Genomic DNA, 23,054 nt, shown 5'->3' with positions numbered 1-23,054 from the left:
CGAACCCACGACCTCGAACACGATTCTCAGACTCGGTTCGAGACCCAATTGAGGCTAACTCGAAAATTGCTGCGCCAGAAGGAAATGAAGTTGCGAGAGCAACTAAATTTTTTTTCAAGTTTGCTTTTACTTCAAGTTTGCTAGTGTAACTTCAAGTGTAATTTCCACCTTCCCCGCCATGAAGTCCAGAGCATTTAGCCAACGAACACGACAGAGGGGGCAACGGAGGAGGCATCAAGGCAGGGGGGAGGCGCCACTACAGGGGCGAGTCGTGTTCTCGACTCGACTCGCCGCGGTCTCACAGCGGGATCGTGGACATGCGGCCGCCGTCGACGTCGTCCTTGAGGGCGACCTCGGACGCGGACGCCGGGGGGGCGAGCTCGGTCTCCGCGGGGTGGAGGGGCGACTGGCTCAGGGGCATGAAGAGGGGCTTGCCGGCCTTCTCGCGCGCGACGAGGTACATGCAGGAGCCTGTCACGAGCGCGGCGAAGAGGAGCGCGGCGATGATGACCGCGACCTGCGGCGGCGCGGCGCGGTGGCGAGGGAGGAGCGCGCGTAGATCGGAACTGCCGCGGCGGCGCGACGCGGCGGTGAAGCGCCGCGGCGAGCGGGCCGCTCGAACGGCGAAGATTCGCGACGCCGCGCCCGCGCGAGGATCGCCGTCGTGTCGTCGCTCTTCTTCTTCGAGCTCTCGGGCGGGTAGATCTCGAAGGTCACGGCGGCGTAGTCGCCGAGCGTCGTCGCGTCGCTGTAGTCGTCGCCGTAGTTTGCCACGGCGACGACGCAGTCGCCCGTCGGCGCGTCCTCGGGCAGCGTGCCTGCGGAACGGCGCGACGGGGTCCGGGGTCTCGATCGAACGGCGTCCGCGCCGTATCGCAGAGGCTCGTCCGGGCGGCCCGCCGGGAGCTCGCGAGCGGGAGGCCGCCCGGACTCGCGCCGGCCGAAAAACCGCCTCGAAAAGCAAAAAGACGCCGCGCGACGGACAGCGGACCTCGGCCGCCGAGTAGAAGAAGGCCGGGACGACGTCGGAGCCGCCGGCGTCGTAGGTGAACTTGCACGTGCTCTCCGTCGTCGCCGCGAAGGCCTCGCCGGCGACGGTGATCTCGTCGCCCGCGCGCGCCTGTGTGCAAATCGAATGTGCACGTATTCGATTTTTTCGACACAGGCTCTTCGGCCGTGCTTCGAGAACTCGATGAGAGCAATCGATCCGTCCAAAGATCAGCCGAATCGACTTCGATTTGACCGAGCTGGAGAATTTTGCAGTTTGGTTGATTTCCACACAGGCGCGCGCCGCGTCCGGCGCGCTCACGGCCCCGGGCGTCGCGACGGGCTCGCACATGCCGACGTCCTCCGCGAGGTTGTGGGCCCAGTCCTCGAAGTACTCGTTCTCGTGGTCCGGGCCTGCGCGCGGCGGCGTCGCGCGACGCTCCCCGGGACGGCGGGCGCGGGCCGCGCGCTGCAGCGGAAGTGGTTGTCCTTGGCGGAGAAGTAGGTCAGCGTCGTCGCCGCGTCGTAGTAGAAGGAGTAGAAGATGGACGGCAGCGGGCCCGAGAGCCGATTGCCGACGAGGCTCAGCGCGGACTCGACCGACGGCTTCTGGCCCATGGCGAACCTGCGCGCGCGGGGGGGGCTCGCGGCGGGGCGGGGGCGGGGGCGGCGCGCAGGCGCGGAGGCTCCAGAGGCTCGTCGGGAACCCCGCGTAGAGGCCCCGGCGCCCGCGCCGGGGCGCCGCGGCGCGCTCGATGAAGTGGTCGTCCGTGACGGAGCCCGTGAACGCGTTGTGCTCGAAGGACACCTTGTGGAGGTTCTTGAGGCAGCAGCTCAGGTAGGGCAGCTCGCCGGAGAAGGCGTTGTAGTCGAGGTCGATGTGGTACATCTCCGGGAACCCGTTGACGAAGTCGGACGTGATCTCGCCGGAGAGGAAGTTGTGGGACACGAGGAAGAAGGCGAGGGACCGGCAGCCCGTGAGGCTCGCCGGCAGCTCGCCCGTGAGGCCCGCGCGCTCCGCGGAGAAGTAGACGAGCTGCTCCGCGTCGCCCATGGACTCGGGCAGCACGCCTGCGCGGGGGACGGCGCGCCTCGCGCGGGGCCGGCGTTCGGGCTTCGGACGCGGCGCGCGCGCCGTCGAGGTCGTTGTAGCCCAGCAGGAGCACGCGGAGCTTCGGCAGGTCCGAGAAGTAGCACGCGGGCACGGGGCCCGTGAACTTGTTCTTCTCGAGGTCCAGCACCTCGAGGAGGAGCTCCTCGGTCTCCGGGCAGGCGAGGTCCCCGCTGAGCTCGTTGCCGTAGAACTCGAGCTCCTCGAGGTACGGCGACGCGAAGAGGTCGCTCGGCAGGGACCCGTTGAGCCGGTTGTTCTCCATCTGGATCACGCGCGCGCGCGCGAGCCCGAGCACGGGCGGCAGCTCGCCGCGGAGGCCGTAGTCCGACAGGATCATGTCCGTCACGTATCCGTCACGTAGCCGTCGACGTCGCAGACGACGCCCGGGATCGCGAGGCAGTCGCCCGTCGTCACGCCGTCGAGGCCCTCTCGCGTCATGTCCGTCCACCAGTCGCAGTAGGGCTTGGACCGGACGTCCGCCTCGCCCTGGACCTCGGGAAGATCCGTGACCGCGTACTCGACCCAGGACCAGTTCGCGGGCCTGCGCGGGGGGGGCGTCGCCGTCCGCGGCGCGGCGAGGGCGCGTCGCTTCGCGGCGGGAGCGGCGGGATCGATCGAGCGGCGTCCGCGAATCCTCGCGGTCCGAACCCCGGCCGAAACACGCTCCCGACGTTCCGCGCGGCGGGGGGCGCGAGGACGGGCTCGCAGGTCGCCAGCCAGAGGTTCTTGATGGCCTCGAGCTCGGACTCGCGGATGTAGTCGTACATGACGACGCGCGACAGCTTGACCATGGCCGTCGACACGTGCGAGTTCATGCCGTAGACAGTCATATAGAGGTCGTCGCCGGAGGCCTCGCAGCGGGGCGTGTGGGCGCAGCCGTCGCTCCGCAGGTCCTCGTCCCAGCAGTAGGCGCAGGACGACACGAGGTAGCCGCACGAGTGGCAGTGGTAGAGGTCGAAGCCCTCGTCGGACTCGGCGTAGTTGTAGGCGTCGGCCGTCACCTACCGAAATTCGACGTCTCCGCGCGTCCCGCCCGCGACGACGCACCGCGGGCCAGTTGTACCAGTCGAAGAAGAGGGACATGGCGCCCTCGTAGTAGCGCGGGATGTCGCGGAACCTGCGGCGCGTCAACATCTCCCCGAGTCGTCTCCGCCGCGGGACGCCGCGCGGCGCGAGAAGAACATGGGCAGGGACTGCTCGTTGTTCGACATGTCCCACTCGAGGAAGAAGGTCGGCAGCGCGCCCGACGCCGTCGCGTTCGAAAAGCCCGAGAGCTTGAAGTACGCGGACGCGCCCGGCTCGATGGTCATCGCGACCGCGCAGCCGTCGACGAGGCCCACGGGGTCGTAGCCCCGCCGCTCCTCGACGGAGTCGGACGCCGCGAAGTCGAAGAGGGGCAGGAAGGCCGTGCCGTCGTCGCGCACGGGGCAGCCCTCGCCGTCCCAGGCCTCGTACGCGTCGCAGTCCTCGCAGACGCGCGCCGCGGCCGCCGCGGCGCAGACGCAGCAGAGCTCGTCGGCGCGGAAGGCGTCCGTGTCGAAGAGGCCGCAGGCCGTCGCGTCCGTGTAGCCCGCGCAGCCGACGAGCCGGCTGTCGGTCTCGTTGTTCGCGTCGCCGTCCTCACCTGCGGGGCGCGCGCGGTGTCCGGAACACGCCCGGAAGCTAACGGGGACGGCGCTCCCCGCAGCTCAGCGTCGGCGCGCCGCCGAGCGTCGGCGCGCCCGACGGCGCCGCCGTCGGCTGCGGGCAGAAGCCGAGCGTGCAGTCCCGCGGCGACGGCGCGAGCGTCACGCGCGTCGGGGCCGCCGTGCTCGGCCGCGGCGACGGCTCCGACGACGCGCTGGGCAGGGCGCTCGGCGCCGGCGTCGGCAGCGCGCTCGGCGCCGCCGTGCCATCCTCGAGCTCGCGCCGCCGCTCCGGCCGCAGCTGGAGGTACTCGACGGTCCGCGCGGGCACCTCGCCGCCGCCGGGCCGGAGCATGCGCGCGCGCAGCGCCGGCCCCACGCGCTCGCGCTCCGCGGCGAGCACGCTCTTCCGGAGCGGCGCACCGTGCTGCGCCGACGGCTCCGAGGCCGCGACGCACGACGCCACGAGCGCCCAGAACGCAGCCCACGGCCGCCATGCCATCGCAGACTGGGATATTTGGCTTCCATTAAAAAAGACATCGTTTTAGAACTTGCACCCAACGGGAAGCGATTATGGTGCGCTGAGAGGCTGCCCGACGCGCTGCCCCGCGCACGATCGGTGGTGCGCTCATAAGAGGCTGCAACCACCGCACGAGACGCGCCGCGCACCGCTCGCCGAAGATCGCAAGACATGGTGCCGTGCGGCGGCCGCCTCGTGCTCTGGACCTGGGTCTTCATGTTCGACCTCGAGACCGGAGAGCGGGAGAGCCGCATGGTGCGGTGGGACGCGGTGGTGCGCTGCGGCTGGCGCGGGCTGCTCGACGGCCCCGGCGCGGGCGAGGGCGCCACGCTCGCGGAGGCCGGCCTCGCGACGTGCCGCGGCCTCGGCGACGACGTCGGCGCCCCGCCGGGGACCTGCCTCGAGTCCGCGGCGTCCGAGGTCGACGCCGCGGGCGGTCGCGAGCTCGAGTTCCGGCGCGAGGCCGCGCGGCGGGGCTGGCCCGACCGCTTCGCCGAGGTCCGCGAGGCCATCGACTACGCGGGCATGTACATGTGGGCCGTGCCCGGCCTCAACAGCCACTTCGCGGCCAAGTACCTCGAGGCCTTCGACGTCCTCCGGCTCGCGGAGTCGCCGCCGAAGAGCATCCTCGAGGTCGGCTCGTTCGCGGGCGCGAACGCGATCGTGCTCGCGGCGCTGTTCCCCGGCGCGACGATCCACTGCGTCGACGCCGGGGCAGCACAAGAGAGCGAAATTCCCAACTTCAAAGGCTCATATCTCGGCCGTTTTCCACTCGTTTCGGCTGATTTTTGGACGAGCGATCATCTCTCGGAACGGTTTCGAAGCGTGGATGCTTTTCCCGGAACGCGCGCGCGCGGAACACTCACGTTGAAGCGACGTTGAATCTCTCTTGTCCTGCCCAGGTCGACGCCTGGGAGGCGTCCCTCGACGGCGAGGCCTACGCGGGCATGCCCGGCGTCGAGGCGCTCTTCGACGCGCAGACCGCGGCGCTCGTCGACGACGCGGGCCGGCGGCTCTCGAAGACCAAGGGCCGGTCCGCGCGCGTGCTCGGCGAGCTCCTCGACTCCGGGGCGCGCTACGACCTCGTCTACGTCGACGGCTCCCACGCGCTCATGCCCGCGCTCGCGGACGTACTCCTCGGCTGGCGGCTCCTCCGCCCGGGCGGCGCCGCGATGTTCGACGACTACGGCTGGGCGCCCAAGGACCCCAACGCGACGGTCCTCGACACGCCGACGCCGGCCTACGACTTCTTCTGGGACGAGTTCCGCGGGGAGGCCGAGCTCCGCACCATCGTCCCAAACGGGGCCATGTTCGTCAAGAAGCGCGCGTAACGCGAACGAGCGAGCCTCGGCGAACGGGCGGCCCCCAAGCCCGAGCTCGCACGAAACGAAGGGGAACATCATTACGGGGGAGCGCCGGAGCCGCGGCCGCGCCTGCGTCGGGGAGTGCGCGCGTCGCCGGCCCGTGGCGCGAGGCGCGGCGTCCGTTTTGGACGGTGTCCCTCGCGTCGTGGCGCCGGCGGCGCGACGGTTTCTCTCCGCGTTTTAAGCCCCGTGGCGGCGTCGCGCCCGATTGACAAGCGGGTGCGATCCGTGGCAGTGGGGAGCGGTGCGGCGCGCGGACGGAAGGCGGAGCGACGGACGCGGGGCCGACGCGCCCTAGAAGCCGTGGATGACGACCTGGGCCTTCTTGCAGATCTCCTGCTCCGTGAGGAAGGACGACACGTTCGTTCGCTGGTCGCCGGACAGCTGGACGATCTCGCCGAGCTCGCTGTCCTTGGTCACGGCGCCGTTGCACTGGAAGTTCTTCTTGAACGCCTTGCAGATGCGCTTGATGTCGAGGTCGTCGGCGAGGCCCTGGACCGTCGTGATGCACTTGCGGCCGTTGCGCTGCTGCACGCGGATGTGGACCTTGGACTGGTCGCCGGCCTCCTCGTCGGCGTCCTTGAACGCGTCGAAGCCCGCGAGGTTCTGGATGCCGTCGCTCTCGAAGTTCGCCATCGGTGAGCGAAACCCCCGGGGCGGGACGGCGGCGCGCAGGGAGAGGCCCGGGCGCGGCGGCGTCGGCGCAGGAGATGCTCGCTCGACGATTTTGCGCAGAGCTGATTTTCATGAAGTTCACCTCCGACCTTGCCGCCCTCCGAGACGATGGAGCCCTCGTGATGCGCCATTGGCGGCGCGCGCTCGCCGTCGCCGCCGGCGCTTTCGCGTCGTTCGCGGCCTACCGCGCCGCTCCCGCCGCCGCGCCGACGAGCGCGGCGCTGGCGGCGGACGAGCGCGTCCGGTCGGCCATGGCCTCGAGCTGCTCCGACACGTGCCGCGCCCTCCGGACGGGCCCGCGCTGCATCGCCCGCTGCAAGAAGGCCAAGCGGTCCACGGCCGCGCAGGCGGCGCTCCGCGGTGCGCTGGGCCTGCCCGACGGCGAGGGCGACGGCGAGCGGGGGGACCCGGCGGCGCGGCGCGCGAACGCGACGCGCGCGTGCGCCGCGGGCCGCGACCTGGAGATCGGCCGCTGGACGGGCCGCCTCGGCAACGCGCTCCTCCAGGTGGCCAACTGCCTGAGCTTCGCCGTCGAGCACGGCTGCGCCTGCGCCGCGCCCGGGGACCTCGAAGCCAAGTTCCTCAACGCGTCGCGGACCGGGGGGCGGCTCCGCGCCGCGCCGGTGCGGCCGCGCGGCGACGCCCGCCGGCGCCGCCGCCGCCCCTTCCGGGACAGCTTCTGGAACCTGGCGACGCCGTCCATGGACGCGCGCGCGTCGCCGACGCGCGACGCGGTCCTCGCGGTCCTCCGACGCGCGTACGCGGGCCCGACCGCGGCGACCGCGCGGGGCTACGACGTCCACGTCCACGTGCGCGGCGGCGACGTCTTCGGCGTGCACGACCAGACCCACTACGCGCCGCCGCCCGTGTCCTACTACGCCGACGCGCTCGACGGCGGCGGCTTCGGCAGAATCCGCCTCGTCTCCGAGGACCGGAACCCCGTCGTCGACGAGCTCCTCCGCCGCTACCCGGCGGCCGACTGGGCCCCGTCGGCGCTCGCCGACGACGTCGCCCAGCTCGTCAACGCGCGGCGCGTGGTCTACGGCGTCGGCACGTTCCTGTGCCGAAATCGACCACTGGTTGGGTTATTCCAGCCAAACTTCAAACCTCTCTAGCTCGGTCAAATCGAAGTCGATTCGGCTGACTTTTGGACGAATCGATCGCTCTCGTCGAGTTCTCGAAGCAGAGCAGAAAGCCTTGCGTCGAAACGGTCGCATACGCTCACATTGAAGTCGGGTTGAAGATTTGATTTCGGCCCAGGCACCTTCGCGCCGGCGCTGCTCATGTTCAACTCCGGCCTCGAGGCCTACGTCCGCGTCAACTACGCGGCCGAGGACCCGCGCGTCGCCTCGGCGTCCGCGGTCGACGCCACCGTCGTCGACCTCGTCCCCTACTTCCGCGACGCCTTCCCCTGGCGCGCCACGCGCAAGCAGGTCGACGCGCTCGCCCTCTGGCCGCCCTGCGGCGCCGCGGCCGCGACGTGCGAGGCGCCGCCGCCGGCCGCGACGGCCGCGCGCTGCGAACGGAGGCGCGGCGGGGCCTGCTGGAGGCGGGTGAGGGACCGCCCGTCGGCGCCGGATGCGTAGTTGACGTTAAAACACAAAGTGCAACGGGCGCCTTCTGCCACCCGCGCCAACCACAACGTGCGGGCCCCTCGAAGCGGCCTAGATGGAACTAGTACCGCAGTCCGCCGGCGGGCCCCGGTCCGAGGGGCACGCCTGGTTGCAGCCGAGGGCGTTGCAACTGAAGATGGCCGCGTCGAGCGGCCGCCGCTCGCCGAGCCAGCGGATGTCCGGCGACGACGCGTCGACGTGGTCCCGCGCCTCGCAGCCCGTGTTCGGGTGGAACAGGACGTCGTAGGCGCCGCCGTCGCCGCGCTCGCGCCGCCGCTCGAACCACGCGACGGTCCGGTCCCGCAGGCCCGGCGCCCAGAAGTTCGACGGGATCAAGAAGGACCAGTTCGGGTAGCCGAGGCCCGTGGCGGGGTCCGTGAAGGGGCCCAGCTCCTTGACCGCGTCGACCTCGTAGATGCAGGGGGAAGGGTGGTATTTCGCGGGCGCGCCGGCCACGAGGCCGAAGCCGTCGATGCACTCGTCGTAGGCCGGGTCCCGCAGGGCCCGCGCCTCGTCGATGGGGGCGTCGGCGGCGTCCGCGTTGAAGAAGGCCGCGAGGTCGCGCCGGAGGCGCATGGCCCCCGCGAACGTGAAATTCGCCGCCTCCCGCGTGAAATGGCCCGAGCAGTTGCCGCAGTCGACGTTCGGGAAGAAGACGTGCACGTGCCACGACGCGGCCTCGGGGGTCGGGGATTTGTCGGCGTCGCAGGCGTCGGCGTCGACGAGGCCGCGGCAAGGGATGGGGCTCCGGTCCGCGTATTGGAACAGGGCGCACAAGGGGTATTGGCCGCGGTAGGCCGCGCTCTCGCAGCGCGCGTCGGTCGCGTTGAAGACGCAACGGTCGCGCGCGCTCGTCGTTGCCAGCGATGCGACGAGCATCGAGAACCGCACCATCATCGCTCGCCGGTTAATTATCGACTTCAAGGCTAGGCTAGGACGAGCATCGAGAACCGCACCATCGTTCGCCGGCTAATTGCGAAACTTCAAGAACGCATCAATAATCGAGGTCGCTTAAAAAGGCTGCGGCATCTGGACGCGGCTTGGACGCGGCGCGCGAGGCGACTGCAGGTACAAGCGTGCGCGAGACACGCGAACGACGACCAGCAAGCGCGGCGACAGACGTTCGACAAAGAAGAAAAGTAAACGCGGCGACGCTCGACTCGGCAAAAGCAATATGGCCGTCGTCTCGGACGACCACGCCCAGGCGCACCTCTGCGTGGAAAACGTGGGCGCCGACGGCCTGCGCTTGTTTTCGCCGGCGGAAATAAAGCGCAACGATGGCCGCGACGGCCGCGCGTTCTGGGCCGTCGTCGACGGCTTCGTCGTCGACGCGACGGCCTTCGTCGACAGCCATCCCGGCGGCCTGAAGAAGCTGCTGTCGACCGACGACGCGAACACGGGCGCGACGGGCAAGGCCTTCGGTTTTTCACTCTCCAAAGGGTGCGGCGCGGCGTCTCCTCTTTCCGGCGTGATCGATCTTCCGTCTCTAGGCGCAACGCGCACTTCCCGCAGACGGGCCAGCGGTTCCACGACGGCGTCCGCGCGTTCCTCGGCGGCGGCTCGAACGTCGTTAAGTTCCACGGCGGCGGGTCCGTCGCGATCCTCGGCAAGTTAGCGCGCTAGCATGTTAGTGTGTCCGGGAAGCGGGCGATGATCGCCGCGGGAAGACGCCGCGCCCGGACCCGTCCGCGCGCGGCCGGGCGCCGCCGCCGAGCGCGAACGCGACGACGAGCGCCGTCGCGCGCCGCGGGAGCGCGACCGCCGGCGACGCGAGCGTCGCCGAGGCGTCCTCGCCGAGCGCGAGGAGCGCGTCGACGCGCGCGAGCAGGGCCCGCGCGGGCACCGCGCCGTCCGTCGCGACCGTGAGCCGCCGCAGCGCCGGGACGACGAAGGCGACGCGGTCCAGGGGCCAACCCAACAAGTCCCGCTTCTCCAGGACGTCGTCGACGCCGTCGGCGCCGACGCAGTGGAAGGCGGCGCTGTCCCAGACCGTCGCCGGCCGCCGCTTCGCGCGCGCGCGCGCGGCGAGGAACTCGAGGCAGCCGTCGAAGCCGGCGTTGCCCGGCGCCGGGTCCGCGCGCGAGCAGCACTTCGTGTTGAGCACCTCGAGGGGCGCGAAGGGCCGCACCGCGTGCATGACGACCTCGTTGTGGCCGCAGCATTTCCCGAATGCGCCGCCCCAGCCGTCGCCGGGTTTCGGGTTCGGCCGCCAGCCCGGCGCTAACGTCTCCCAGTCCTCCGCGAGCGCGTCGCGGACGCGAAGCGACACGGCGTCGGCGGCCGCGCCGTCGCGCTCCGCGCCCCGCCACGGCGCGCCGGCGACGACCGAGCCGTCGAGGAACCGCGTCCGCGCGAGCTCGCGGCGCTCGCCGCGGTCGTTGGCGATGCGCGTCGTCGCGCCGCCGAGCATGCCCAGCGCCGCCATCTTGCGCCTCGTGGACGCGGAGGCGCCGTCGGCGTGCAGCGCGACGACCGCGGCCGTCCGGGCCCGCTCGTCGCCCGGCGCGGCCGCGGCGCCGCGCGCGGCCCGGCAGCGGGCCCTGATGGTGGCCAGCGGCGCGAAGAGGGCCGCGCGCCAGGGCAGCGCGCGCGCGCCGGCGACGGCCGCGGCGCGCCGCTTTTCGAGCTCCGCTCTCGCGTCGTCGCCCGCGACGCGGCACGCTCGTACCCCGGCCCGGGCCAGGGCCGCGGGCAGGCGCTGGAGGAAGTCGTCGGCGACGGCGAGCAGGCCGCCGCCGGCGACGCGGGCGGCCTCGGCGACGGCGGCGCGCGACGCGGCCGCGTGCAACGCGACGGCCGGCGCTCGCAGCGCCTTGGCGCCGTCGCGCAAGAGCTTCGCGGCGGCGGCGTCGCCGCAGTGCGCGACGACGACGACGGCGGGCTCCGCGAGCAGCGACGCGTAGGCGCGCTCGAGGAGCGCCAGCCCACCGGGCACGCCCGTCTCCCGCTCCGCCGCCGCGCGCTTCGCGGCCTGCTCGCGCGACCGCTGCGCCGCGGCGGCGACGGCGACGCTGCCGGCGGCGGCGACGCGCTGCGCCGCGGCCGGCCGGCGCGTCGGCTGGTGCTTCTTGGCTTTCGCGCGGCCCTTACCCATCGATGTTAGGACGCCATCGCCTTCTTCACCTTCTTCGATATCTTCGCCTTGAACTGCAAGCGAGCCGACCATGGTCGACATTTACATAAAACACCTCGATATCCACGCATCGTTGTCGCGTCGGAGAGCAGCCCTCGCGTTGATAGCTTGTGGCGTCGGTCGCCCATGCGGTAGGCCGGCGGGCGTGGTAGGTGCGTCCGTCGTGCCCGGTGGGCGTGGCCATGCCGTCGTCGCGGGTGTCGACGGGGCGGACGAACCGCGTGTCGTCGTCCGGCGAGGGCATCCGCCCGTCGACGGCGAGCATGGTGCTGAGTAGCTCGCGGCTCCGCGAGAGCGCCGGGTGCACGCCCGGGCGGGTCGCGGCCGTGACCAAGGCCGTCGCCGCGCTCGTGACGCCCCCGCGGCCGAGCACGGGCAGCCTCGGTGGCCGGCCGCTCGGCCGGTCCGCGTCGGAGCCGTCCTTCGGCACGACGGCGTTCAGCCGGCCCGTCATGAGCAAGAAGCTGCCGCTGCGCACGCTGCTGCTCGACCCCGAGTCGAACAACATGCCTCGGAGCCGCACGCGGTCCGAGTTCAAGAAGAAGCTGAGGGGCGTCAACGTGCCCCACTGGTCCTACGATTTGGACGGCGACGGCGAGGTGAGCCACGACGACTACAAAATTAGCAAGGCGCTCGACGCGCTGGGCACGGGCCAGCTGAGCCCCGTGCAGCGCACGCGGGGGCGCAAGACCCTCGCGTCCCAGTTCTTCCGGAACCACCAGCGCGACGCGCATTTGTACGGGTCGCAGTGGACGGCGCGGCCGGGCTCCGCCGCGGCGGAGGAGAACGCGGAGCGCCTCGCGACGAACCCGAGCTTCAACTATTCGTTGTGCAAGCTCAACATGAAGGAGAAGCGCCTCATCAACCACGGCTCCTACGACATGACCGTGTGCATGTCCGACGCCGTGCCCGAGGCGCCGCCCGGCGCGGGAAACGCGCGCGACGTTCCCGACTTCAAAGGCTCGGCCGCGTTCCACTCGTTTCGGCTGATGTTTGGACGAGCGATCAGCTCTCGGAACGGTCTCGAAGCGTTTTCCCTGGAACGCGCGCGTTGAAGCGTCGTCGAATCGCCCTCGTTCCCCAGGCGCCGCCGCCGACGAACTTCTACCCGGACACGCACGGCGGCTCCCGCCAGACGTTGTTCGAGAAGCGGTCCATCGCCACGCGCGCCATGGCCCAGAGCCACCTCGACATCGCGGAGACGAAGCGCCCCCAGTTCAGCACGAAGCGCATCTCGCTCATCACGAACTGGGCCTTCGAAAACGGCTAGGGGACCTCGGAGCCGGAGGCGCGGGTCGGCGGCGACGGCCCGGAACTCACGCGCGTTCCGGGCCCGCCGCGGTCCGGCGCCCCGGGCGGGTCGCCTACCCGGGGCCGAGCCGGACCGCCGCGCCTTCGCCTCCCGCGCCCCCGCGCCCGCGCGGCCCCGTCGCCGCAACCCCCCCCCCCACACACCATCCATCGCTCGCACACACACTATCCATCGAACCGCGCGCGCGGCGAGACCGCCGGGCGCCGGCGGCGGCGCCCGCCGACCGCCGCCGACCTAAACGACGCCTATTGCACGACGGCGCCGCGCCCCGTACCCCAGGCTTGAGGGTGGGAATTGGCCAAATTGGCCGGATTGGCCGCGTTGCGCGTTGGCTGAATCCCATTGGCCACGTCCAACCGCGATTGGCCGTGCGTCCGATGGGCTTCGTCCAATCGTCCGATCTGGCCGATCGTCCGATCGTCCGATCGCTGGCCGACATGAGTCGCGAGCTCTGCGCCAGTCACGGTGTAATGCGAGGACTGCCAGCAGAGAGGCCACCTCGAGCGCCGGGTGCGGGGGGTAAAATTTTTAAAAAATATATTGGGGTTTCGGGGAGGTGCCGGGCGAGTCCCTTCGGGCCCCCGGCGAAGCCCTGTAGCCTACTTTGGGGGGTCGGTCGGTCGGTCGGTCGGTCGGTCGTCGTCGTCGTCGTCGTCGCCGCCGCCGCCGCCGCCGCCGCCGCCGCCGCCGTCGTCGTCGTCGTCACGCGCGTGGGGGTGATTCGAACCCGAGTCAGCCGTAGGGCGACCGCACAGAAGTGATATGTTGCCCCATGTCCTTCCTGTCACGGCGTATAAACCCGGAGCTGCAAAAATCGGGGGACGCGCGCCGCATTCGCAGTGATCGATGTCTGCAGAACGGCGGCAGTCCGCGAATCGGAAGTTCTGGTTCATCGGCGCCGAGGTCTTGGGCGGGCGGGAGGGCGGCGTTGGCCGCTCCCATGGAATCCACGCGCTCCGGGCCGTCGCCGCTCGCGAGCGGGCTGCCCAGACTCTGCCCAACGTCGCGAGATCGTAGCCAATGGATGACTTTTACGTCCAATGGCCGGGGGTCATGTCCAATGGCCGCTAGGTTCGTCCAATGGCCTCGTCCCTGTCCGATCGCGGTTGGCTCTTCGTCCGATCGTCCGACCGCGGTTGGCTGCCGTCCGACGGCGTACGTCCGATCCGGCCAATCCGCCCAATTTGGCCAATTCCCCCCCTCAACCCCAGCACAGTGCCCAGGCCGTACCCCCGGCCGAGGCCAACTTGAGTTCAACGCCATCGAAGCTGCTTTTTCGGAGGAAGTCAGCAACGATGGACGCCACGGAGCGCAGCGGGCTCCTCCCGCGACCGGGCCGCCGGCGGTTCGGGCGCGGCGCGGTGCGCGGTCCGCCCCGTCGCTGGACTGGCGGCGGGGCGGCGACGGGCGCGCCGACGCCGACGCGGACGCGCCGCCGCGCATGGTGCTGCAGCACTTCGGGAAGTGGACGATCCCCTGCGGCAGCCGCGCGACGCTGGCGCAGAACGCCGACGCCGCCTGGTTCGGCTACAACATGATCGAGAGGGTGAGGCGAAATTGGACGCTCGGCGAGCGCTTCGACCGGGCCGCGGTGACCGGCGGCGGCGGCTACGACTACCTGGGCCCGACGGGCTGCTCGACCGTGAGCCGGCGCTGGCTGTCCGCGCGGGCGAAGCCCAGCGACGACGAGATCCACTTCGTGTGGTCCGCGGACAACGCCGTCGTCCAGGAGGCCGAGGTCGCCGGCCGGTCCGTCGGGTTGAGCATGGAGGAGTTCGGCGCCGCGCTCGCGGCGCTCCACGACGCGACGGGCCTCGAGGGCGACGCGAACCAGTTCTCGGGGAACCGCTACGGCTTCTTCGACGGCGCGGGGATCGAGGTCGCGCTCGAGGGCGCGCGCGACAACCGCGCGCGCTTCGGCTGGCCCTACGCGCTCCGCGTGGGCCGGGCCGTGCTCGACGCGCCCGGCGGGCCCGAGGGCGGCAGCGTGCCGCTCTACGTCGTGCGGAGCCGCAACGCGGACGGCCGGATCTTCGAGACCGCGGCCGTCTCCGCGTCGGCCGCGTCCAAGGCCGCGTTCGACGCCGACGGCGCCTACGACGAGGCCCTGGTCTACCCCGCGGACCTGCCGGGCTGGTACCAGAGCGGCACGAACTGCCTGCAGGACGCGCCCTACGTCGTCTGCGAATCGGCGCGGCACGGCGACGGCGACGCCTACGCCTTCGGCGACGAGGGCTACGGCCGCTGGCCCATCTCGCGGGCCGCGTACTCGCACGTCGCGTCGCCGGACCCGCGCGGCGACGCGGCCTGGCTCGCGCGCTACTTCGTCCACGCGGACGTCTCCGCGGCCGTCGAATCGGCCGGCGGTCCGGGAGACGACGTCTGGCTCAAGTTCCACTCGAAGGAGCTCGACGGCGCGGCCGTCAACGCGACGGCGTACTACGTGCACCTCGCGGCGCCGCCGGCGGGCGCGCCGCCCCTGGACCTCCCGCGGGGCCAGGGAACGTTGGACCTCGCGGACTTCGCGGCGTTCCAACGAGCGCTCCGGACCGGCCTGGACGACGACGTCTACGACGCGTTCCTCGACGAGCACGTCGGCGTCACCGTCGACGAGCCCCTCTGGCCCCTCTCGGCGCGGGGCACGCCCTGGACGACCCTCGTGGCCATGCACGACGACGACCGCGTGCCGCTGCTCACGCGCCGCGAGGTCGTCACGAACGACCCGGGCAGCTTCGAAGACGATCGCCTCGAGAAGTTCAGCGCCTTCGCGTCCTTGCCCTACTCGCAGTACTCGCTCCAGATCCGCAACGAGAAGAGCACCCAGGAGGCCATCGCGGCCTACGGCATGCCGACCATGTGCGACTGGGACTTCTGCCGCGACGACGGCTTCGGCAACTACCGCGCCCCGGAGGACCTCGAACTGGACCCGGCCACCTGCGGCTTCTCGTCCCTCTCGTAACACTTTATTAGGCTCCGTTTGCGCGTCGCGACGCGGCGCCGCGACTCGGAAGCTTAAGTGCACGTCCATCCGTATCTCGGCACCGTCGGCCGGACGATCTGCGGCCGAAAAAACGTGATCGTGCCGAGCGGGGCTGGCGCGCTTTCCCACCACAGGCACAGTTCCGCGGCGCCGACCATGGGGGTGTCCGCCGACGACGACACGATCCTCGCGCTGACGGCCCGCATCGCCGCGCTCGAGGGCAACCACGGCGTCGACGACGACGCGCCCGTCTACCTGTCGGCTGCCGACGCCAACGCCTTCTGGCTGCTCTTCGGCATGGTGCTCGTCTTCTTCATGCAGGCGCGGTTGCGCCGCGTCGATGTGTCGCGCGCCGGTGCGGAGGCGTTTTTTCGTAGGCGGGCTTCGCCATGCTCGAGGTCGGGTCCGTGCAGCTCAAGAACACGAAGAACATTTTGATCAAGAACGTCTTCGACGCGTCCATCGCGGCCATCTTCTGGTGGTTCTTCGGCTACGGCATCGCCTTCGGCGACGACAACTTCCCGAAGACGGGCAACAACGGCTTCCTGGGCAAGAGCGGCTACTTCTACGAGGGCAACAGCGGCAGCCCGCTGACGATGTCCGCGGACGGCAAGACGTACGCCAAGGCCTTCTGGCTCTTCCAGTGGGCCTTCGCGGGCGCGGCGGCGACGATCGTGTCCGGGGCCGTCGCGGAGCGCTGCAAGTTCGGCGCCTACGTCTGCTACTCGTGCGTGATCACGGGTTTTATATATCCGGTCTGCGTGCACATGGGCTGGGACGGGTCCGGGAAGCTGAGCCCCTGGCGGTCGTCCAAGCTCGTGGGGGGCTGCGGCGTCATCGACTTCGCCGGGTCCGGCGTCGTCCACATGACCGGCGGCGTCGCCGCGCTCGTCGCGGCGAAGATGGTCGGCCCGCGGACGGACTGGAAGCGCGGGCTGCCCCAGCAGTCCGTCGTCTACCAGACCCTGGGCGTGCTCATGCTCTGGGTCGGCTGGTACGGCTTCAACGGCGTCTCGACGCTGGCGATCACGGGCTACGGCGGGCTCGCCGCGCACGTCATGATGACGACGACGATCTCCGCGGCGACGGGCTGCCTCGCGACGACGTTTTTAGGCTACCTCGTCGACCACGTCATCGACACGGCCTACGCGAACAACGGCATCCTCGCGGGCCTCGTGTCCATCACGGCGCCCTGCCCCGTGGTGAACCTGTGGGGCGCGTTCGTCATCGGGCTCATCGCCGCGCCTGTCAGGGCAGCAAAAGAGAGCGAAATTCCCAACTTCAAAGGCTCATATCAAGGCCGTTTTCCACTCGTTTCGGCTGATTTTTGGACGAGCGATCATCTCTCGGAACGGTCTCGAAGCGTGGATGTTTTTTTCGGGAACGCGCGCGCGCGGAACACTCACGTTGAAGCGACGTTGAATCACCCTTTTGCTGCCCAGGCGCCCGTGTACCTCGGCGCGTCCAAGTCGCTCGTCTTCCTCGGCATCGACGACGTCGTCGACGCTTTTCCGGTTCACGGCGCCTGCGGCATGTGGGGCGTCATCGCGGCGTCCCTCTTCGCCACGGAGTACTACTACAAGATCGCCTACTACAGCGACGACGACCGCGCGTCGGAGTGCGCGGGCGTCTTCTACGGCGGCGACGGCGGCGCGCTCGGGAGCGCGTGCCTCTTCGTCCTCTTCATCATCGCCTGGGTCGGCGGCACCATGACGCTCCTCTTCACGGCCATGCACCTGACCATCGGCATCCGCTGCAGCCCGGAGGAGGAGGCCATGGGCATGGACGACTCGAAACACGGCGGCTCCGTGCTCACGGACCTCGAGATGTCCGCCGCGCAGGTGCCCGCGGGGACCGAGGCCTAGGACGTGCCCGCCGGCCGGCGCGGACCGCGCCGGGCGGTAAGACCGCGGCAGACCCGGGGACGCATACGGCGTTCACCTTTGCCTCAAGTTGATGAAGCAGAAATACAGCCTTCCTCGCCCTCACCGATGCGTCGCCTCGCCGCAAGCGCCGTGCGCCGGCGCGCCATGTCGAGCGAGGCGGACGTCGTCGACAGCGTGCGCGTGGGCCGGGCGACGGTGCCGCTGCGGCCCGGCGGGTCCTTCGTGCCGGAAGGCTACGTCGAGTCCCTGCCGGCGCGCCTGCTCCCGACCCTCGAGTTCCTCGCCATGAAGGACGCGCTGGCCCAGGACGCGCTGCTCGTGTGCGCGCCGGCGGAGCGCGCGCGCGCGCGCCACGCGGCCTTCGCCTACGCGGAGCTGATCCGCGCCGAGGCCTTTTACGTCGGCGTGTCCGCCGACACGACCGAGGCGGACCTTCGGCAGCGGCGCGAGCTCGTGGGCGGCGGGTCGGCGACCTGGAGCGACGGCGCGCCCGTGCGGGCGGCGCTCCGCGGCGGCGTCCTCATTCTGGACGGCCTGGAGCGGGCGGAGCGCAACGTGCTGCCGACGCTGAACAATTTACTGGAAAACCGCGAGATGGCGCTCGACGACGGCCGCTTCCTCGTGCCCGCGGCGCGCTTCGACGCCTTCCGCGGCATGCTCGGCGCGACGAGCTCGAAGCTCGAGGCCGTGCACCCGAACTTCCGCGTCGTCGCGCTCGCGGCGCCGAGCCCGCCGTTCGACGGGAGACCGCTCGACCCGCCGCTCCGGTCGCGGCTCCAGGCCGGGCTCGTGCCGGGCTTCGATATCGCGGAGCTCGCGTCGACGGACAGGACGCTCACGACGGCCGTCGCGGCGGTGCTGGAGCTCGAGAAGCAGGCCGCGGCGCGCGCCTGTGTGGAAATCAACCAGTGGAACGCCCTGTCCAGCAAAAACTTCAAACCTCTCTATCTCGATCAAATCGAAGTCGATTCGGCTGATTTTTGGACGGATCGATCGCTCTCGTTGAGTTCTCGAAGCACAGCGGAAGCGCTTGCATCGAAACTGTCGCATAATCGCACATTGAAGTCGGGTTGAAGATAGATTTCCACTCAGGCGCGCGCGGGCGAGAAGCGGTCGTTCTTCGGGTTCTCGGGAACGGCTCTGAACCGCGTCCTCGCGCGCGGCGCGGCGGCGCCCGGCGACGCCCTGGGGACGTTACGAGCGTGCTACCCGCCCCTCGCCGGCGCGGACCTGCTCGGGGCGTCCGCGCCCGCGCGGGACGCCATCGCGGACGCCGCGCGCGACGCGTGCGGGCCGTCGCCGCCGGCCGGCGAGGTCGGCGGCCTCGACGGGGCCCTCTGGCTCTCGCCGACCCAGAAAGCCGCGCTGGGCGCGGCACGCCGCGCCCTCGACGCCGGCGAGCGCGTGCTGCTCGTGGGGCCGCGCGGCGGCGGCAAGACGGCCCTCGCGCGGAAGCTGCTGGAGGGGCGGCCGCGCGCGTGGACCGTGGGCTGCCACCGGGACCTCGGCGCGCGCGACCTGCTGCAGAAGCGCGACACGGACGGCGCCACGGGGCGGAGCGTCTGGCGCGACTCGCCGCTCGCCGCCGCGATGCGGTCAGGGGGCGTCTGCGTGCTCGACGGCGCGCACCGCCTGCCGAAAGGTGCTCTCCCAGCAGCTTTGGGCCGCGCGCTCCACGAGGGCGTCGTCGACCTGCCGGACGGCACGCGACTCCGGGCCGCGCCGGGCTTCGCCGTCGTCGCCGTCGCGGAGCCGGGCCGGTGGCTCGACGCGGAGGTCGCGGCCGCGTTCTCCACCTTCGCGCTGCCCGAGTGGTCCGGCGCCGAGGCGTCGGAGGCCGCGGCGGCGCTCCTGGGAAGTTCGCACGGCGGCCTCGCGGCGGTTTATGATGCGTCGCGCGAGGGCGAGGAGGCGACGCGGCTGACGACGCGGACGCTGCTGCGGGTCGCGAAGCAGGTCGGCGGCGGCGCGGATTTGGCGACCGCCGTGCGCGACGGCTTGATGGCGCGGTTCCTGCCGCGGCGGCTCGGCGAGGCCGTCGACGGCTGGCTCGGCGACGCCGGCGAGGGCGAACACGACGACGCGCGCCGCTGGTCCGTCGTCGCGGACGACGACCGCGTGGCGGCGTCCGTCGACGGCGAAGAGGTCGCGGCCGTCGCCGCGCGCGGTCCGCGGTCCGCGCCCGAGCTCGTGCCGGCCGTGCGGGGCTACGTCGCGACGGCCGCGGCGGAGCGGGCCGTCGCCACGTTCCTCCGCTTGGAGGCCGTCGGCGAGCGGGCGATTTTATGCATCGGCAACCAGGGCGTGGGCAAGAACGTCGCCGTGGACCGCTACCTCGAGCTCGCGAACGTCGAGCGCGAGTACGCGCAGCTCCACCGCGACTCCACCGTCGCGTCGCTGACGGCGACGCCCGTGCTCGAGGGCGGCGCGCTGCGCTACGTCGACGCGCCCCTCGTCCGCGCGGCCGTCGAGGGCCGCGCGTGCGTATTGGACGAGGCGGACAAGGCGCCGACGGAGGTGACGGTGCTGCTCAAGGCGCTCGTCGCCGACGGCGAGCTCGCGCTGCCCGACGGGCGCGTGCTGACGACGCGGCCCTTCGACGACGCCGCCGACGGCCGCGACTTCGTGGCGGTGCACGACGACTTTCGACTGGTCGTTTTGGCGAACCGGCCGGGCTACCCGTTCCACGGCAACGCGCTCTTCCGGGAATGCGGCGACGCCTTCGCGCCGGTGGTCGTCGAGAACCCGGACATCGCGAGCGAGGAGGAGCTGCTCGCGGCCCTCGCGCCGTCGCGGCCCGCGGAGGAGCGGCGGCGGCTCGCGGCGGCCTTCGCGGAGCTGCGCGCGCGCCACGAGCTCGGCGCGCTCGCGTACCCGTTCAGCATGCGCGAGTGCGCGTCCGTCGCGCGCCACCTGGAGACCTTCGGCGGCGACGACCCGGACGCGTTCCCGGCGGCGCTCGCGAACGTGCTGGCCCACGACGCCTTCGCGCCGCAGCGCGACGCCGTCGCCGAGGTCTTCGAGGCCCACGGCTTCGAGGGCGCCAAGGCGGCCATCGCCCAGCTCTTCGGGGACGCGGGCGTCGGCGACGTCGGCGGGCGGCTGCTCGAGAAGATCGACGTCGAATATCTCCGGAAGTCGGGCGAGGCCGGCGGCGCGTCGACGCCGCGGACGGGCCTCAAGGCGCCCAAGGTCGGCAAGGTCGACGAGACGGGCGCGCCGCACGTCGGCGGCAACACGTGGGCGGGCGGGTCCGGCGGCTCGGACACGGCGGGGCTCGGCGGCCGCGGCGGGCCCTTCCGGCTCTGGGACGGCAACGCCGTGCACCAGGTCTCCGAGGAGGCCAAGGCCGAGGTGAGCGACGAGGCGCGCGCCGCGGCGAAGAAGATCGCGCGCAAGGCCCACCTGGAGCGGCTCGAGGAGATCGAGCACATGTCGGAGCGCGACTGGGACCTCTACAAGGACATGCTCGACCGCATCGCGCCCCACGTCGACGCGCTCCAGCGCGCGCTCGACAGCGCCAAGGACCGCGAGCGCGAGCGGACGTGGCTCAAGCGGCGGTCCGACGGCGAGCTCGACGACGACCGCCTCGTCGACGGCGTCGCGGGCGACCGCCTCGTCTTCAAGAAGCGGGGGCCGCCGGACGGCGACGGCGGCGACGACCGGCCCCGCGAGGACGGCGCGCGGCGGAAGCGGCGCCTCCTCTTTTTGATGGACGTGTCGGGGTCCATGTACCGGTTCCAGATGATGGACGGCCGCCTGTCGCGCATGCTCGAGGCGGCCATGCTGCTCATGGAGGCGCTCGCGGGCCTCGACGACAAGTACGAGTACGCGATCCGCGGCCACAGCGGCGAGGCGAACGCCGTGTCCTTCGTCGAGTGGAGCGACCCGCCGCCGGACCGCGGGAGCCGCCTCAAGGTGCTCCAGCGCATGGTCGCCCACGCCCAGTTCTGCGACAGCGGCGACATGACCGTCGAGGCGACGCGGCGCGCGTGCGCGGACGTCAAGGCTCGCGCGGACGACGAGGACGGCGCCGCGGACGACGACGACGACGCGGACTGGGCGCGGAAGCGCGGCAAGCACCTCGTCGTCGCGCTCTCCGACGCCAACTTCCGGCGCTACGGCATGGACCCCCTCTGGTGGGCCGACGCGCTCACGGACGACGAGGACCGCGTCGCCATGCACGCGGTCATGGTCGGCTCCATCGGCGACGAGGCGGCCGCCATCGCCGGCGCGCTGCCCCGGGGCCACGGCCACATCTGCTTCGACGCCGACGACCTCCCCGTCGTCTTCAAGCGGATCCTCCAGCACGCCCGCGTCATCGACGACGACCTGGACCAGTAAACGTTTGGCTAGCTCTAGGCGCGCGGTTGTGTGTGTGGCCCGGTCGGGCCGGGTGCGGACGCGCGCGGTGGCGGGGTCGAGGGTCGTTGTTCCCCGACATCGATGGGACGTCGTCCTCCCGGAGCCTCGGGCGGACGTCCTTCGCCCGCCAGGACGCCCGGGCGCGCCGCGCGGCGGGAATCTCCGCGCGAACGCGTTCCCGCGTGCTCCCCAGTTCGTGATGCGATGTTTTGGCTCGCGCGATCAGTAACATCCGACCGACTTCCCCCGCGCGCGGCCGCCGCCGGGTCGAGATCGGGGAAAACGCGTTTTCCCCGTGGCCGGGTCCGCGCGCCGGAATTTTTCGACGACGTCCCCAGCGTCGGCGCGGGGCGGCGCGGGACGCTCTGTATTCCGTTCGTCGAGCAGCGGCGCGCCCGAATTCGCGATGGATCCACGACTCGACGGGCGACCCGAATCACACCGAAATCCCACATGGGGCGCATTTGACAAAGTGCGCCGCGGCGGTGCGACGGCGTCCGTCGACGAGGCACGGTCGCGCTTCGAGCGCGCGTCGGCCGACGCTCGGTTGGCAGCGCAGCGACGGGTTGCTGAAAACTGTGAATCGTGGGCCCAGCCCCCCGGCCCGCGCGCTTCAACGAAACCTTGGCCGCGGGCTGCACGGAGCTCGCGAGCGTGAACCTGCGAGTCGACCCCCAGCCCTCGGTGCGACGAACGCCGACGCGTGCACCCAACCGCGGTCGGTCGGCGCGCCCCCAAGCGGCTCAAATCGCCTGCCCGGACCTCCACGGGTCGAATAGACGCGACCCCGCGACCCCGCAAGCCGCGACTCGGACGCCCGCAGCGGTGTGCGCCATGGCCTCGCTGCCCGAATCCAAACGACGCCGGACGAGGTCGGCCGCCGCGTCCGCAGCGAAAATGATCCCATGCCCCGCTCCCTGTCGCCGGGCCCGCCCGGACCCCATGGAGGAACCGATGCTGGCGTCCGACCCGATTTCCACCCCGCAGGCCCGACAAGCGAGCGCCGGCGCCCGACCCGATTTCCACCCCTCCAGAGTTGTCGCCCGAGGCGCGGGGCCCGGCTCGCCCGGCCCGCCCCGGGCACCCCGGGGCGGGATCCGGCCGCGCGCGGCGCCGCCGGGGCGCGCCGCGCGCGCGGCGGGCCGCGCCGCGCGCCCGGGCGCCGCCGCCGGGGCCCGCGGGCCGGCCGGCGGACGCGCGCGGGCCGCCTCCGGGCCCGCTCGCGCGCGGCGCGCCACCGGCTGCGCGCGGGCGGCGCGCACGCGGACGCGCGGCGCCGGGGGCCGCGCGCGCCGCGCGCGCCGGGCCGCCGCGACGCCCGCGCCTTTTCGCCGCAGGTTCTCCGAGCACCCCCAGGTCCGCGGACGCGCGCGCCCCGCCCCCGCGCGATCTTCGCGCCCACCCCCGCCCTCGCCCAGGCCACGAACCGCGAGGAGGAGCTCTACCAGCTCGCCGTCGCGAACAGCCGCCTGAGACGCAG

At 71.7% G+C, this 23,054-nt stretch overlaps 5 protein-coding genes across 5 annotated transcripts; 2 read left to right on the top strand and 3 right to left on the bottom strand.

Annotated features, from left to right (window-relative positions):
* Positions 1–298: 298 nt before the first annotated feature.
* On the bottom strand, positions 299–4,228 carry AURANDRAFT_61055 (hypothetical protein; the record flags this gene model as incomplete). The annotated part of the gene is made up of 10 exons (XM_009034714.1): positions 299–517; positions 718–818; positions 985–1,120; positions 1,438–1,612; positions 1,695–2,058; positions 2,612–2,642; positions 2,764–3,102; positions 3,149–3,218; positions 3,284–3,725; positions 3,775–4,228. The coding sequence occupies 10 exons, from the start codon at positions 4,226–4,228 to the stop codon at positions 299–301; spliced, it is 2,331 nt and encodes a 776-aa protein (XP_009032962.1).
* A 1,676-nt stretch (positions 4,229–5,904) lies between these two features.
* AURANDRAFT_20639 (hypothetical protein) lies at positions 5,905–6,246 on the bottom strand (the record flags this gene model as incomplete). The annotated part of the gene is made up of 1 exon (XM_009034713.1): positions 5,905–6,246. One exon carries the CDS (start codon positions 6,244–6,246, stop codon positions 5,905–5,907), a length of 342 nt encoding a protein of 113 aa, XP_009032961.1.
* Positions 6,247–7,949: 1,703 nt separating this feature from the next.
* AURANDRAFT_61053 (hypothetical protein) lies at positions 7,950–8,795 on the bottom strand (the record flags this gene model as incomplete). The annotated part of the gene is made up of 1 exon (XM_009034712.1): positions 7,950–8,795. One exon carries the CDS (start codon positions 8,793–8,795, stop codon positions 7,950–7,952), a length of 846 nt encoding a protein of 281 aa, XP_009032960.1.
* A 277-nt stretch (positions 8,796–9,072) lies between these two features.
* AURANDRAFT_61052 (hypothetical protein) lies at positions 9,073–12,301 on the top strand (the record flags this gene model as incomplete). The annotated part of the gene is made up of 5 exons (XM_009035230.1): positions 9,073–9,338; positions 9,389–9,508; positions 11,167–11,179; positions 11,367–11,975; positions 12,116–12,301. The coding sequence occupies 5 exons, from the start codon at positions 9,073–9,075 to the stop codon at positions 12,299–12,301; spliced, it is 1,194 nt and encodes a 397-aa protein (XP_009033478.1).
* Positions 12,302–15,479: 3,178 nt separating this feature from the next.
* On the top strand, positions 15,480–17,188 carry AMT2 (hypothetical protein; the record flags this gene model as incomplete). The annotated part of the gene is made up of 3 exons (XM_009035231.1): positions 15,480–15,659; positions 15,701–16,570; positions 16,766–17,188. The coding sequence occupies 3 exons, from the start codon at positions 15,480–15,482 to the stop codon at positions 17,186–17,188; spliced, it is 1,473 nt and encodes a 490-aa protein (XP_009033479.1).
* Between the last annotated feature and the right edge of the window lie 5,866 nt (positions 17,189–23,054).

Source organism: Aureococcus anophagefferens (genome assembly GCF_000186865.1).
Source record: "Aureococcus anophagefferens unplaced genomic scaffold AURANscaffold_2, whole genome shotgun sequence".
Lineage (NCBI taxonomy): Eukaryota > Pelagophyceae > Pelagomonadales > Pelagomonadaceae > Aureococcus > Aureococcus anophagefferens.
This window is presented reverse-complemented; position numbering and strand designations above follow the sequence as displayed.